Consider the following 17,716-nt stretch of genomic DNA (forward strand, 5'->3'; position numbering starts at 1 on the left):
AACTACCTGTTCCCCAGGTCTTAGAAAAGTAGGAGTCCCTTCTTAACCATTACTGAAAGTCCATATAGATGATGCCTGAACTAAGGTTGGGTACACACTACAGAAAATTTCTCTGATGCGACATCTTTAACGATTTTACAAACGATAGAAAAAAAAAAGTCTCAATCAGCATCCAGATTCACGTGAACACATTATTCACGTTTTACACTATTTATCTTTAGATCTGTGCTCTTCATCTGTCATAACCATCGGCTGAAAAGATTGTGGCTCTGCACACTCCATAGAGATCTATGGGCACTGCTGGTTGTGAGTACATACACATTGCTGGATCGGAATGGCATTTTTCATCCGGTTTAAAAATCAAATCAAACAATACAGTGTGCTTTGGAACTAATGTGATATCGGGCCAAACGGCCGTTTATCGTTTGATTGGCCCGATAATCATCTGAAAACAGTGTAGTCTATACCCAGCCTTACTTATCCTGTGAGCAACATTTGCATGGCCATAGATTCTCTCTTGGTCCTGGAGGACTGAATAATGTGGAGTTTATGTAGAAAGGTAAAAGGGGAGCACCGACCCAAGAGCAAAGACTAGTATTTTACTCAGAAGTTGGGGGTTTACTCTGCATTCTGGTTTCCACTATGTATGTTATCTTTTACATATGGGACTAAGTACATACAAAATACTGTTGTGAAGATAGCTGATCTGACATATGTTATGATCAATCTGCAGTTATTTATAGCCAAGTGAGTTATTAGTGGATAAATAGAATCCGTTTAAGTGACCATTATTAGCAAGTAATATGTTAGATCAAGGGTATAACAGTTATTACTCTCATAGATCACTGTAATCCTGCTGTTTTAAACGCCTACAATTACCCATGCTCTACACACTAATCTTGTACAATGATCACCTCACAGAGGACGGCCCATTCTCAGCTGCAAATTAATATTAAACCATATATGAAAGGAAATTGCAAAACCGCTGCTCGATTGTGATACAAATATTCACACATTGACACCTGTCCAATTTTCATTTATTCATGTGACATGGAATAATAAGGAAAGACCATCAAAAAGATCATGATTACGATTATTGCATGGTGTATATGATTTCACACTAGAACACCTCAGATTAATTTGCATTAACTAACGACATCGTAGCACCTGTCCCACACTAAGCTTTATCTATAGGGTATGACTAAATCCTGTAATTATTCACATCCACAACAAACAGTAATACCTCTCTAAATTGGAATGTGATTGATTGCACTAAAACACCTGGGGCTAGATTTACTAAGCTGTGGGTTTGAAAAAGTGGGGATGTTGCCTATAGCAACCAATCAGATTCTAGCTGTCATTTTGTAGAAAGTACTAAATAAATGAAAGCTAGAATCTGATTGGTTGCTATAGGCAACATCCCCACTTTTTCAAACCCGCAGCTTAGTAAATCTAGCCCCTGATCTTTATAGAGTTCCGTAAGTGGGAAAACCATTAACTCTTTGTTCTAATTAACTAGAGATGGTCACTGACCCCCGTGTTTTGGTTTTGTTTTTGGATCTGGATTACCTTCGTGTTTTGGTTTTGGTTTTGTTTGGTTTTGCTTTGCTATTTTTGAAAAAAATACAATTTTTTTGGTCTAAAATAACCTAATTTAGTGCTCCACCAGTTTCTTACATAAGTGAGGTAATTCTAAAGCTAATAAATTATGAAAAAAACAGTTTAATCCCTGGTAGGCCGTCCTTAATTCGAACACTTGTCTGCAAATTATACAGACAAACCTGGTTGTCTACCTCCTCCATCTTTGATTATTGGCAATGTAGCCATCGTCTTTGGGTGTATATTACACCCTCCACTTGTAGTTGAATATAAAAAAAGCAGCCTGCACAGACTGTGGAACTAGAAAGTAAACTTAAATGGACCACGGTAGTTTGGTGGCTATCTATGCCCCCCCGCCCTCCACTTGTAGTTGAAAATAAAAAAAAGCAGCCTGCACAGACTGTGGAACTAGAAAGTAAAATGAAATGAACCACGGTAGTTTAGTGGCTATCTATGCCCCCCCCCGCCCCCCCCATCCACTTGTAGTAAAATAGAAAAAAAAACAGCCTGCATAGACTGTGGAACTAGAAATTCGAATATACAAAGAAATGGACAAAGGCAGTTTGGTATCTGTCTGCATCAGATCCCCTCTCCACTAGGAGTAAATTAGAAAACTATTCAGCCGTTATATAATCTATAACAGGCCTGTCCAACCTGCGGCCCTCCAGATGTTGTGAAACTACAAGTCCCAGGCCTGATCTAGAATATAAATAGAAATTGAGAAAGCAATTTGGTATCTGTCTGCATCATAATCATCAACATCCTCATTAGCGCCCTCGTCACCTCCACAAATCTCCCCCTCATCCTCTTCTATTTCCAAAGTGGCATCCTCAATTTGTGTGTAACCCCTGGGGATGCTGCAGTTGGACTTGAGCACCCAGGGGCTAATAATCACAATTGCATCAGTAAGAAAAGAGATGCATATAGCTATTTACCAGTCAAGGAGAAGGAACTACATCTCCCAGAAAGCTGTTATGAAGAGGGGGCGGAGCCTAAGAAGACTGAGAAACCAGAGGGCGGAGAGAGAGAGGGAGAGAGGAGCATCCTGGGAGAGACTGAGCTGTGTGACCAGTTCAGATAGGTGACCCTAGGCAGAAGGGCACTGGATGAGTGATCTGAGCAGAGAGAGCAGTCTGCAGAGATATCAAAGCTCGGTGCAGTTCTGAACAGAACCTGCTGGAAGCCACAGTTTGAAGCTGTAGGAGGAGGTTTGCATGCATCTCTGAAGAAGGACATTTTACAAGTCAGCCATTTTGGAGATAATCAAGTTCAGACCTGTGACACACTGGTGCAGATAAGTTACTGGTTATTTTTATCTATCTGTTGTTGTTCAAGTGGGGTTTGGACTATATCTGGCCACAAGGGCTGAAGAGTTAGGGATAGATGGGTGGGCAGGTAAATATGCACCAAGTGTGTGTCTAATCAGCACTTGTGGAACTACAAGTCCCAGGATACAAATTAGAAAGGATTTTACAGTTGTTGCTAGAGGAGGGTCTGCATACTGTGACTGCTGTACCTCACTGCAAGTGATTTAAAGATCTCCAAAATCTGCAAACTGGACACATGATGTTTCCATGCCATGCTGCATACATACAGAAGGGCCCCAACTTGCAGTGCACTGCTCTATTTGTGTGGTGTGTTTGAATACTGCTGTGTGTGTTTGGCAGTACATTGTAGGGCTATAAGGGAAAATATATAAATTCACCCTGCAAGATATTCACAGTATCAGGAGCAAGTAAGACATCTGATATATTTTTTCATGTGTATAAAGCTGTGACAGTTAATGGTTATATTGTTATATATTATATTATATTGTATGCTGTTATTGATTTATTGCGAGTTTTTGTGTTAACTTGGTGTGCATAGTAAGAAGTGGTGCGCCACTTTCATCCACACTTGTTTTATTACTGTATTGTATTGTTTGCACTATTATTTCAAATTATACCAAAGTATATTTTTCTATAAAATTACAAAGCTGCATTTAGGATTTCCATTTAAATAAATGTGCCTGGCTGGCTTTTGCAGCACACATTTTGTCACAGAGTGTTAATACTGGGCAGGGGGTTTCCCGAATCTCCCCCTGGTGTATCTTTTGAACACCCCCCAGAAGAGAAAGCAGAGATTCGGGTGGAGGCACTGAAAACCAAGTACCAAGGTGAGAAGCATCTGCGTGGTTCAATATATATATATACCCTCACAACGCTTAATACACAAGGGGGTGTTACATGTGTATCACCGGCTACACTCGGGCTGTTCAGGTACACATCAGCAGAACTGCTGAAAGGGCCCTTCTTTATGGGTACACTAACAGAATGCTCACGATTAGACATACCACTGTTGGATGGACTCTCCACAGGGATTGGTGTCATTTGGGAATCAGAGCAAACATTATCCTCTAATGCCTTACTGTTATCTTGCAGCTTCTTTTTCGCTTCAACACAGTAAAAAAAAAAATTGTTTTGGTTTTTTGGACTGATTTCGAAACACTGTGTAGTTTGACATCGCCTTGCCCAGATGACGTACTGGGAACACTAACATCAGGACTGGTGACAGAACCTGGTTGCTCATTCTGATCATATGTGGACTGCTTTGAATCCATTCTGAGCCCAAAGCACTTGTAGTGCTAAAAATTATTTGGTAAGATACTACTGACAGATAGTAATTTTGACTGCCAGAAAGATTTATGCACAATTATGTGGGACACCCCAAAAGCACTGGGGAATGCTAAAAATTATTTGGTAGATACTGCTGACAGATAGTAATTTTGACAGCCAGAAAGATTTATGCACAATTATGGGGGACACCCCAAAGCACTGAGGAGTGCTACAAATTATTTGGTAGATACTGCTGACAGATAGTAATTTTGACAGCCAGAAATATTTATGCACAATTATGGGGGACACCCCAAAAGCACTGGGGAGTGCTACAAATTATTTGGTAGATACTGCTGACAGATAGTAATTTTGACAGCCAGAAATATTTATGCACAATTATGGGGGACACCCCAAAAGCACTGGGGAGTGCTAAAAATGATTTGGTAGATACTGCTGACAGATAGTAATTTTGACAGCCAGAAATATTTATGCACAATTATGGGGGACACCCCAAAAGCACTGGGGAGTGCTACAAATTATTTGGTAGATACTGCTGACAGATAGTAATTTTGACAGCCAGAAATATTTATGCACAATTATGGGGGACACCCCAAAAGCACTGGGGAGTGCTAAAAATGATTTGGTAGATACTGCTGACAGATAGTAATTTTGACAGCCAGAAATATTTATGCACAATTATGGGGGACACCCCAAAAGCACTGGGGAGTGCTACAAATTATTTGGTAGATACTGCTGACAGATAGTAATTTTGACAGCCAGAAATATTTATGCACAATTATGGGGGACACCCCAAAAGCACTGTGGAGTGCTAAATATTATTTGGTAAGATACTACTGACAGTAATTTTGACAGCTAGAAATATTTATGCACAATTATGGGGGACACCCCAAAAGCACTGGGGAATGCTAAAAATTATTTGGTAGATACTGCTGACAGATAGTAATTTTGACAGCCTGAAATATTTATGCACAATTATGGGGGACACCCCAAAAGCACTGAGGAGTGCTAAATATTATTTGGTAAGATACTACTGACAGATAGTAATTTTGACAGCCAGAAAGATTTATGCACAATTATGGGGGACACCCCAAAAGCACTGGGGAGTGCCAAATATTGAAAAAAAAATAATCCTCTATCCTCCTCTCTTCTCTAGCTATTTTTGATAGCTCAATTGGAATAAGAATATTGTATTCTCTGTCCCTGCTCTAATCAGCCTGTGACTACACCCTGCTCTCTCCCTCTGTCAAATGGCGATGGATTGCCGTGGAGGCGTGTATTTATAATCTTCAAGTATCGCGAGAACCGAGCCCCAACGACGTCACAATGACGTTCGGCCTCGATTTGGATTACGAGCGGGCGGAGAGTACCGAGCCTACTCGGCTCGGTACTCGGATACCCAAAGTTCGGGTGGGTTAGGTTCTCAGGAACCGGACCCGCCCATCTCTATAATTAACTGACACCAATTCCACCTCTTATCTAGGCTTTATAACATACCTCCTTAGATACACATACAATACCTTGAGAAAGCCCAAATGCTACTGATGAAATAGGTTGGGAAATGAAAAACAAGTATTTTATATCTCCAGAAGTGAACTTTTCCATTATACTATTAAAAGCACCAACAAACAAATTCCATGGGAGTAAAAATAACTGGGCACCCGGATATCCGATTGGAGAATTTGCTATAGTATTTACCATGCCTGATATTGACTGCAAAAATGTAATTGCAACTTTGAATCCTAAATGATTAATAAATGTATGCAGGACTTCACTGTGTTCGTTGAGTTTCCGATTTCTTGTCCTGATGGAAAACAAATAGAAGAATCCTCAGTAACTGTGACCAGTGCATGAAAGCGACCTTGACATCCCTATTCTGCAACGGACAATAACCATGGAGCCCCAGACAAATGAGAGAAAACGCCTGACTAAGGTAATTAGATACCGCATACCTTCATTATCTCAGAAGGCGGACACTCCAGAAGTCACCCAAATGCATAGTTTTCAGAAGCACATTCCTGGATACATTCATGATTATGGAAAGAGACTGATTGCCATTTTATACAACAGACTATATCTGCACGTTTAATGGACACAAATGATTATACCCTTAATCTAATATAATTACTTGTTAACAATTGTTACTGAAGAACAGCTTTCACCCATGGATTCTACTACTTATCCACTAATCACTCACCTGGTTATAAATATCTCCGCAGATTGATCATTACATATACGTTATCTCAGAATAGCTATCTTCACAACATTACATTTTAGATATACTTTGTCCCATATATACGCAATCACATACAACATGGAAACCAGAGCGCAGAGTAAATCCCCAAGTTCTGATTATAACCAAGGAGCCTGGTTAACTCCCTTCTCGAGTAGCTTCACGTTTCATTAAACCACCTATACTAACAGAACCATCCAGCTAATTATCATATATTTTACTACCTGAGGTGGAGGGCTTGTCAACTGGAGGGCCTTATACTGGGTCAGAACCAGATTATAAAGGCATGCATCATGTGATGCCGCTTTAATTTTAATTGCCAGTACCTGCAAGCCAGGTGGTATCAAATAGAATGCTGCTTTGCTGTTTAATACTTCCTCTTTCCTCCCCTTTCCCAAAACGACACTGTCCATAGTAAGTATGCGGAAGCATCATGTAGATTTAAAATCCTGCCACCGGATGATATAGGGTTACGTTTTCTTTCCATATTTTACATCTTAAATTCTAGTGTGTATTACGCACCCAAACATTTTAGGGTGCAAAAATGTGGTAAGTGTATTTGGGAGAAAAGTAGCCATTACATCTGCTTATTGTGCTTATTACTGCTCAGGATTCTGACCCTGCACAGAGAGAGACTTATATGTAAAAGCAAGAGTTTATCAGTAGCAGATAATTAGTAATCCTAATTTACCGCAATCTAAATTGTATACATGGCAAACTGGTAGGTAGAGTAAGAATTGTAAACTAATGTAAGCAAGTTAAAGTCCAAATGGTAGGCCTACTAAATAATTATAATATCAGTTTATAATAACTCTTGAGTTGAGTTATTTAAATTAATTGATAGTTACATTTAAGTATGTTTCATAAGATTATTGTAGAATGTTTTTTATTTTTAATCCATTTATTTTGCAGTGTTTTACATGGTTCTTCTGCTATATGTCTGACAACATCCAGCAGCACCAGATCAGCCATGCTTTTAGCTGTAAATATCACTGCATTACAACTGTTCAGCATGACTGTTAAGCAGCCAAAAGTACAAATTGCAAGGACATAATGTTTCCTGTTGCCCAATGATCACACATTTGTGAAGACCAAGGGAAGACTTTAAGAAAATGTATAATATGATGCTGCTTACAGGTTAAAAGAGAGATAAGCAAAATTTGCAAAACTGCTCCACAAAATAATCACACAAATTGTCTGCACAATTTCACAAGTTTGATCCTGAGGCAGGATAGCAGATGACCCCCCCCCCCACCTCCCTCTAATCTCTTCTGTGTCCCAGTGTCCACGTGGCATCACACACTTTTACATGAGTGGTTTCCCACCCCAGCAGGATTATACCAGGAGTGCCACTCAAGTGTTTATTGTCCGAAGTATTAGTCCGAAGAACCTATATAATAGTATACAAATCGGTAGAGGTGCCCACATAATTATACAGCTGCTGGAGGTGTCATTTGATAATATACTATTCAAGATATCCACATTACTCAACAGCCCAAGGTGCACAACTTAAATTTATGCTAACCACACGGGCTCAGCTTATTATATAACAGCTATAGTTGCCTGCACGGTTAAAAACAGACAGAGATGCCCATCTGATTTTCTTTATTGTATTCTAATCAGAGATTCTCATAAATGAAATGGCAACCAAAGGTGTCCACATCATTAAATACCAGCCATAGATGCCTACATGATATAACAACCAGCAATATCTCAATTATTATGTACATCAGCTTGAGTTGCCCGCCTGCATATCTACCAGCCAGAGGAGATCGTATAATTAAATAGCAGTCAAAGGTGCCTATATTATTATGCAGACCAACCAGTGGTGTCCACATAAATCAGCTAGAGGTGCCCATTTAAAAACTTATCAACCTGCTGTTGATGTCCACTGGCACTGCTGTATCTCTTAAACTAAACCTCACAGCAAGACATCAACACACAGCGAGGAGCAAGCGGAATTCAACACCTGAAGCTAGAACTCTGGATGGATTAGGGGCAGCTTGCTTTAGTACTTAAGAATCACTTTCTGATCCTTATTTGGAGGATAAGGGGACTCTACTCTCCAATAAACAATTTCTAAAAAAGAGATATTCAACAATGCCTAATGTGTTTATTATTTTTACACTCTATTACACTTTATCCAATTTGCTTCTCTCGCATATTATTATAAACCACTACAGACATTTATACTTTATTAGGTTTCATCTTATTTGATTTTATTTTACTTAATATTTTAATTTCATTATATTTACTTATAATTGACTTTTATTTTGCCTATACCAAAAATTGATTTTCCCCACATCTATTCATGTACTTTGAATATATTTAATCAGTGCATATGACTCATTTAACTCCATACTTGCTCTTATTATTTCAATTGATCCATGTTAATCTCACAACATTTACATAGATACCCCACTACCTATTCAGCACATTCTGAATATTTAACACCACCATTCAGAACCAGATACTAATATTGGACCATCAGGTACACGCACTTTGTATTTTCTGCATTTTTATTGCCCTTTTGGATATACTGCGGAAGCACAGATTTATATCACTAAATGCAATAATGCCAAAAACTTAAGCATACAACCCAATAGGCAAGGTAAAGAACAAACTGAAGCGTAGTACACAACATGCAAAAGACATAATACAAGGTCCCTTAGGTGGATCAGCTGGGTGAGTACAAGAAGATAGGAGAGAGAACCCCGATTGTGAGAGCTTACTATCTATGGGGGAGATGTGATATGTAGTATGAGGGCAGAGGGTAGCTGGACCAGCAAGAGTGGAATTAAGTAGGAGACTATTACACTTTGAAGAAGAGATGGATTTTTATGAAGCGTTTAAAACTTTCAATGCTGGTGGAGAGTCGGATTATACTCCATAGGTGGCGAATGGCATAAGAGACGTCTTTGAGAAATGGGGATATCAGTGAGGAGTTGATACTCCAGTCGTTGGCAGAACGATTGGAGCCTAAACTCCTCACTGATAACCCCATGTCTCAAAGACGTCTCTTATGCCATTCACCTCCTATGGAGTATAATCAGCCTCTCCACCAGCATCTAAAGTTTTAAACGCTTCATAAAAATCTATCTCTTCAGGATTGGAGAGAGCATAAAAAGAGATGAGGTTGGAGATGTAGGTTATGGGTTGGCAGAAGGGTTTGTAAGTGAGTGTGAGGAGATTAAATTGGATTCTATGCGGAACATTGAGCCAGTATAAAGATTGACAGAGGTGGAACAGCAGGAGAAGAAGATCCCTCTTACCATGGCAGTGAATATGACTTGATGTGAGTTGAGCGGGAGGGAGGCCAGACTGGAGGAGGTTACAGTATGCAATATGGGAGATAATGACTGAGTGGATGAGATTTTTGGTAGCATCAAGGGTTAGAAAATGATCATATCCTGGTGATGTTTCAATGGTGAAAACAACAGGCCTAGGAGGGGAACTGGATATGGCGAGTGAAGAAAAGGGTTCTATTAAGTAGCTATGGGGTTACACGGATTTTTGTGATTTACATCATGTCATTAAATAAGTCTGTTTATGTTCTGAAAGTTTCCATTGCACTAACCTTCATATAAGAATGACCATAATCATCTTTTATCACCTCTGCAACACAATATGGCAAAACACTTCAGAAACACAAAATACAAAGGAAGTAATTAATATGTATAGATAGTTAAACAATAATCAAAAATTGAAGATTCTAATTATCACCATCTTCCAATTTCATAATAAGATTCTTTAATTAGTAATTAAGTTAAAACAAGGCAATTTTTTTTGAAGAGCAAAACACAATCTTTTGAAATATATCATCTGAAATTCTCATTAAACACACAAGTTTCTTGTCTTCCGGCACAATTACAATGTTTGCAGTGCATGTAGTTCTCATTTAATTGGAGAGATGCAGATCTATTATTACTATTTGCAGGATCGCTGAAGCACAGTTCAGGAACATTCAGATGATCGGTTATGAAAGCATGGATTATAACTAAGGAAGTGGTTCTATTAAATAACTACATTTTCTTTACAGGTTCACAAGCTGTTTTTATAACCCCGATAGCATGTCCAATTGAAGACATATTGTTATTTCTTTGATCATTAAAGGAAGAACTGGAGTGTTCTACAAGTGACATTTCCATAATCGGAGATCAATGCGTGGGTATTTTTCCATCTTCTGACCTTTTACACATGCTAATTATAAAAACACAGTATACACTATAGCCAAACTGAAAGTAGAAACTGTGTGACTATCTGTCTTCTTAACCCACCTAGAGCTTGCAAGCCTCCATCTGATCTTATACAAAAAATATTCTGCAGGAGAGATTTGTTTCGGGGGTGAAACATATTAATTTTTTTTTTGGCTCCAGTCAATGCATTTAAGCAAGCTAAATGCACAATGGTCAAATGAAGGACAGAGGTCAATGGAGTGACCTTCATGTCAAAGGCCGGTGGGTATAAGGTCTAACACCTACAAGATCCCACATATAAGAAGTGCACACTTCCCATCTATGCCTGTTTTTGAGTAACAAGATCCTTAACCCCTTTTTTTAGCCTTTCTATAGAAAACCTCCTCTATTGGCTCTAAAATGTGTTTCTCTGGCTCGTAAAGATATAATAGCCCCCATTCTTTATACTAGCATGTGTTTTATCAGTGATGGATTTCTATCACCGATTATTGGAATGATTCAGCTTCCCAGCCAATACTGGCTTGAACCGGTAAGAGGATTCGCTCACTGTTTCATCAGCCAGTCTACAGTGCCTCTACACATGCGTTACTGCTTCATGCATGTGCAGCAGACCTGGAGGTCCTGTCTTCAAGTTCTACTAGTTAAAATAAAAATATAAGAATCCAGAATGAAAAAATGCTTTATTTAAATAAATAAATCATACATTAGTCCCTGCTATTGCCACCCTGAGAGGGCTATAGCAATAGGAAGACATGCAGCTGTCCATGGTCTGACAGTTTCTTCAGTGGAGTCTAACCTTTGATGTATAGGGCCTGTCTCCTTATAATAAATAGGGGCCTTAGTGTTTACAACATGCAAAGTAAAGGCAGCGTCGGACTGGCCCACCGGGATAATGGAAGAATCACCGATAGGCCCCCACGCTTTAAGGCCATGCCCCCTTTTTGAAGAGGGAGGGGCCAGCAGCGGGCGACTTCCTTCCCTTCTCCCACCCCCGTGCGTAACTTATTCTATTCAGGAGTCACATGGGACGCGCACCATGTGACAGGTGCCGTCCCATGTGTGCACTGCAAGAAGCACGACAAGGTAAGTGTGTGTTTAATGTGTATTTAATCTCCTGAGATGATCCAGACAGGAATCTCGGCCATTGATGGCATGAATAGTATCGCTGGTGGCCAGAAAATCCCCATCTTCTCTGCTGCAGGTCTCCCCCATAATTAGATTGCAGCACAGGTCTCTTGGCAGGCAGAACTTGTAAAAAAATAACATGGTTTACTGAATAAAGTATAATGGCATTGCAGAAGAACTGCTTATGTGAAAACTAATCAAATTCTCTGTATGTCCAACATTTTATACAGTATGGGTTACCTAGCATCTTTGTATAGCCTACACTTTCCATCCATCAGAGTTTAGCCAATAGGGAACATTTGTACATTTGTGGTGGTGGTTGGTTACTGCACTAAAGTTAATTTTTATGGTGAACTCTATCTGAAACCAGTATCAAAAGGTTGTGTCCTATTGTTATAAGTGGACATACATTCTCTTCCTTATGAGAACTCACCATGTGAAATCCCCCATCACTGGATCACTATTTAAGTAACAGCAGATTTGTGTGCACACCCACAACATTGTACCTATAATTCTTCTAAATGTCTCAATGGTTGAATAAAATACAATGGCAGTATTTTTGTAATCCAGCTAAATAGAACGAATAACAGTAAACAGGGAAAATCTGGCCATTTCTTGCAGATAAGGAATTGAAAACTGTCATGGTAATGTGTGTGTGTGTGCAATGGGGCTTGTTGCAATGTAATGGGGGTGAGGACAGGGAAGGTTGGTTAAAGTGAAACGGGGGTAAGCAGGGGGCGCTTATAAAAAAAATGAGGTGAGAGCAGGGGGGCTTATTATAAGTGAAATGGGGGGTGGGGGCAAGGGGGTTTGTGGTAATGTAATGTGGGTGTGAGGTAGCTGATGGCTAATGGGTACTATTTTATTTGTGGGGTGATGGAGGGGCAATTTAATTTAATAGCGGGGCCTATTAATTTAAGATGAGGTGGCGGGACCTTTAAATTTAATGCTGGTGTGGTTTAGGGCTATTAATTGAATATGGGGCTGAGTTTGGGCAGGAGGGCTATTTATTAAATGTGAATTATTTAATTCCGGGGATGGTTGTGGGAAATGGTTATATTTATTAAACTTAAATGCTATTTATTGCTAGTCCTGTTTGGAGGTAGGGAAATAGGTTTATTTATTAAATGCAGATACTATGAATTTAATGTTGGGTTTGGTTGGAGGGAAATTGATCTATTTATCAAAGTGAATACTATTATTTTAATGTTTGGGCTGTAGGGAGGCCTAATTATTAAACGTGTGTACTGTTTATTTAATGCCAAGGGCTGGTTGGAGTTTTCTAAATATCATGTACCCATTTTTTTTCCAGATAGGACTCCCAACATTCCCGGATCCAGACAAGCAGCAACTGAGCTAAAGACACCAGCAGCCACCGGTCGGAAAAGCGACAAGAACAAGACACACATACTCGGGTACATACAGCAGGCGCACACACTCACATTGGATGTACACACATACTGGGCTCCGACTACCATTTATTTGGCCCCGCCTACATGAGGCCACTTTCAGATTTTTTTTCGAGGGCCACTTTAAATTCATAATCTGCCCCTGCCCTTTTCTATGGGGCCCCCCTGAGTCAAAAATTTGCAAAGCGCAAGTCACCTGCACCTTTAAGAGTCGCACACATCATGACGTTGGACCGTGCCCAGCCGACCACAGAGTGGAGATGAAGCAGAGGTAAGTCACGTTTATTTTATTTTATTGTAATTTTTTTATTTGCTTTTTTTTTTTTTTAAACTTGACAATGTTCCCTATTTACCTGCGGTGGGTAGCATGTTCTTGGCATAATATTGATTGGGGACAGCACTCTGTGAAATAATTTGAATTGTGTCATAAATTGAACAATGTGGTATAAATTGAACTGGGGCACTACTGTGTGGCATAATATGAACATTTATTTGTTCCATTATTATTACTAATATATATATATATATATATATATATATATATATATATATATATATATATATTTAATCTCTCATCTATCTAAATGCACAACTGGACTAAACTAGATTTTAGCCAACCGCTAAACGTAGTGAACGCTGCAAGAACAGGTAGGAGAGAGAGCAGGACAGTCTGAAAACTGTTCTGATTCTAGTGGTGCAAGACTTTGTCCTGATCTAAGGAGCGGGCCTAGACTATGCACTCTTTATATACACTACATTTCTTGATATACTGTATGTTAGCTGTGTCTGTCATGAGCTGACCACTCCCCCTCTAGTGTCTGGTCTCGCCTCTATGTTGATTGACCACACCCCTTTGGTGGGCCCCTACCGTTGCAGTCCCCCGATGGGCCCCTCATGCCCCAGTCCGACACTGAGTAAAGGTACTTTTGTGTGCTACATGAAAAAACAGTCAGTATTTAACTTATGTGCAAAGCAGAAAACTAATTTGCACCCCTTGCATTTAGTTATCTCACACTTTATTTGGAACGTGTAAAAACCTGTCGATCAGGTCGGACTCACAATACTATTAAATTACCATCAAGCATGCATTATAGAAGACCTCTCCCACTGTCTTGTCCTATTTTTAAGTCTGGGTAACAATGGATAAGTTATTGGTTGAGAACACTCCACTGGCCCCCTTGCTGTGGCTCTCCTCAATACTCCGTCCTCAGTACTCCGTATTACATATGCGCTAAAAGTATAGGATAGAGAGTGACTCAAGACAAAACATATACATTCCCTGCGTGTTTCTTTCCCTTACAGCTATTAGACACTGATTTCAGACCTCCATTTGCGAATCTGAACAGTGGTAGGCCTTTACTTCTATTAAACTCAATATTTGTTTGTTTTTAAACAAATGAATATTTGTACCCCCTAAAATATGGTACCTTGTCTGGAATAAAATCAATTTAAGAACAAGACTCTTGAGAATAAAAACTGCCACCAAACAGAATGGTGAGATAATCTGATCACACAGTATCTTTGAAGTGGAGCTTGAGCTATGGGAATGTTTCTATTAAATCAATAAATGAAAGCCGCTTGGTTTATATTCGGTATTGTTCACATATCCAGGTGTGTTTTGTCTTTAGAAATTCACAGATGGAGCATGATGATGATCCTTGAACACATATACCTGCAGACAGACAAACCAGGCAATCACAAGAGGGCTTATTACTTAGATTGGGGATGGTTGTACCTGATTACTCCTTCTTTAATGTGATTTTCTAATTCTTCAATAAACTTCTCTCCCCTCATCCAGTAGATCATGGGACCTGACTCGCCACTAAATCCAAAGAAGGCTCTGCAGAATACACTGAGTGGGCTGCCTGAGGATACAATGAAGAAAACACATTAAGCATCTCTGCCTGCTGGTAATTTTAATACAGAATTACAGCTTTTGACAAAATTCAGTCAGCACTTAAGCAGTTTTTGTATGTATATAATATGAGGAAATCTGCTTTTAACGTTAACAAATACAGTTTGAGAACCCTTTTTCCTTCTGTAGTATTTAGCTGTAAAATTGTACCTCGCACCATTTTGTTATAAGGGTCTATTTATTTCATTGTCTGGCAAATCTAGTATACGAATTACCAACTCTACATGTAGACACTTCAAACACCCTTTACATAGTAGAAAGCAACAAAAAGATATACCGGTAGTATAATATTACACAGTGAAGTGGCAAAATAAAGTCTGCTTTTAAATGCATTAAAAGCAACATTTGTCACCACTGAGGCAGATTTGTTATTTTATCAAAAATAACTCAAAGTATGGAAAGGAAGAGCACAGTACAATGATTTACAAAATAACGTAGGCTAAGATTCCACAAATAAGAAATATCAACTTCCCATATATACCTCTTTGGAAAAGATTCTTTTGTACCCAAAACGTCCCTTTTTCTTTCTGAATTGTCCCTTTTACTGGTCTAATGTACAGACAAATCCTGTAAAGTGTTTGTGTTTTTTCTCCTACAAATCAGAATAGTACCCATTATTGAAAAAGTCTATTTTCGCCAGAGAAAGTCATTGTTTTGCACATATGACTCAATTAAAGAAGCTAAGATAACATCATCTTCAGATAGTGCCAGTTTTTTAAGCCTGGCAGTGAAAAGCAGAGCTTGTTAAATTGGGTCACATCACAGTTCTCAGAGAAGTCTATGGGAACGGACTGCTTTAACCCCTTGATAAATCCAAAGAAGAGCTGCGGTGGCCATTGTTAGGAGAAAGCAGCTGTTTTCTCCCGATTTTTGGCTCATCACAGTTTAATAAATAGACGTCTTAATGCGAAATCCTTGGTGTCACCATATAAATATAATTGTATTAAGGAGAAATGAAAATGGTAAATACTTAAGAAGACATAATGAATTTGCCTTCAGACTTCTTGATCACAGTAGCTTAATACAGACTTGTGCCAAAAATATTAAATAACTTTGACGATATATTAGGAGGTGTGCCACAACTTGGTAGCATACCACTTAATTAGACCAATATTAAAGGAAAAACATTGGGTTACTTTATCCCATACTTGCCAACTCTCCCGGAACTCTCCCGAAATTCGGGTCCGTCTCCGGCATTTCTCCTGCATCCAGCAATTCCCTTGGCAAAATGACGCGATTCACTGAGAATCGCGTCATTTTGGCCCCGTGACAAGACGTCATTTTACACGTGGGGTCGGGGCCAAAATGACGCGATTCAAGGCGCCTCGCCCCCTCCCGCCCACTAGTCACGCCCCTCTCCCGGACGTCGCCTACTGAAAGTAGGCAAGTATGCGTTACAAGTTAACCCGTGCATGATACTCATGCATTCTAGTCAAATCAAGCTACTTAAGGTGTTAAAAAGGTTCTTGTCATGCATTTGGGGCTAGGCCAGGCCTCCTCAGGGGAAGAGCGTTACTTCCCGACGTAAGCGCTCTTTTTTAACGTGGTTTTGTCCACATGTCACCACCTCATCATTCTTCTCCATCACCTCATCCTTCATCTTCATCGCCACATCCTTCATCTCCATTGTCTTACTGTTCTAAAACCTCTCGATACACAACGTTTCTGCTAAACACCTTGTTTCTGCTAAACACCTGTGCTCAATCAGTCTTCCTTGAAGGGCAGTATTCATAACCTGCACTTTCACATCACTGCTTCTCCGTACTCGTGAAAATGCGACATACAATTGTCCATGACCAAACACAGGCTTTGGTAAATAAATACCCACACGGTCAAGTGTTTGACCCTGTGACTTGTTAATGGTCATAGCAAATGCCGCCTTCAAAGGGAACTGCTGCCGTCTTAGCTTAAACGGCAGTCCTGTTTTAGTTTGAGACCTCAACTCGTAAATTTAGCCTTTACTACCCCTCCCACGGGGGGAAGGGGGGATGATGGAAGTTAACTGACTTCACTATTATAATTTTTTTGTCAAATAATGTCAGTATATCAAATTTCAGGTCAATTGGATGAGCCCTTTCTGAGAAAATAGTTTTTTACACACACACACACACACACACACACACACACTAACACACGCCGCTAGGCTTTTATATATTAGATCCTTAATGCAGTAAGGTAATAATGAGCATATTTGGCATAGTAACAAAATTGTAAATAGTAAAATGGAGAAAAGGAGTTAAGAATCATAAACAATCCATAAAATAATGCATGCATAATTTTCACTTGTAACACAATAAATCTAAACCGTAACATCAGAAATTATACCGTTGATGTTTCCTCTTACATAAAGATCTGCTTCACCTGAACAAGAATATTTCAAAATTGTAACTACGCAGTTATACGGACAACCCAGATCACACATTGCGTAACTTAAAGAGTTGGTAAAGCCACTATTTGACATTCATATATACTTTATCAAATGCTATGTTTTACTCTGCTAAATAATATAAATTAAATAACTGAAGTTTATTTTTTACTTAATTATGCATGTCCCTCGTGACCTCCTAACCCCCTCTGCAGCAGGTTGTCATGTTAGGGCACAGGGTCTTTCCTAACCACACAGGCAG

The 17,716-nt window shown here is 39.3% G+C and overlaps 1 protein-coding gene across 1 annotated transcript in view; it reads right to left on the reverse strand.

Moving 5' to 3' along the window:
* Positions 1–17,716, reverse strand: part of IL1RAPL2 (interleukin 1 receptor accessory protein like 2) — a 714,191-nt gene that overhangs the window by 36,491 nt on the left and 659,984 nt on the right. Inside the window, exon 7 of the mRNA XM_075184271.1 lies at positions 14,910–15,039. Within this exon, the coding sequence (XP_075040372.1) occupies positions 14,910–15,039 (130 nt within the window). The remainder of the gene's footprint in view (positions 1–14,909; positions 15,040–17,716) is intronic.

The sequence above is a fragment of the Mixophyes fleayi genome, chromosome 9 (assembly GCF_038048845.1).
Source record: "Mixophyes fleayi isolate aMixFle1 chromosome 9, aMixFle1.hap1, whole genome shotgun sequence".
Classification (NCBI taxonomy): Eukaryota; Metazoa; Chordata; class Amphibia; order Anura; family Limnodynastidae; genus Mixophyes; species Mixophyes fleayi.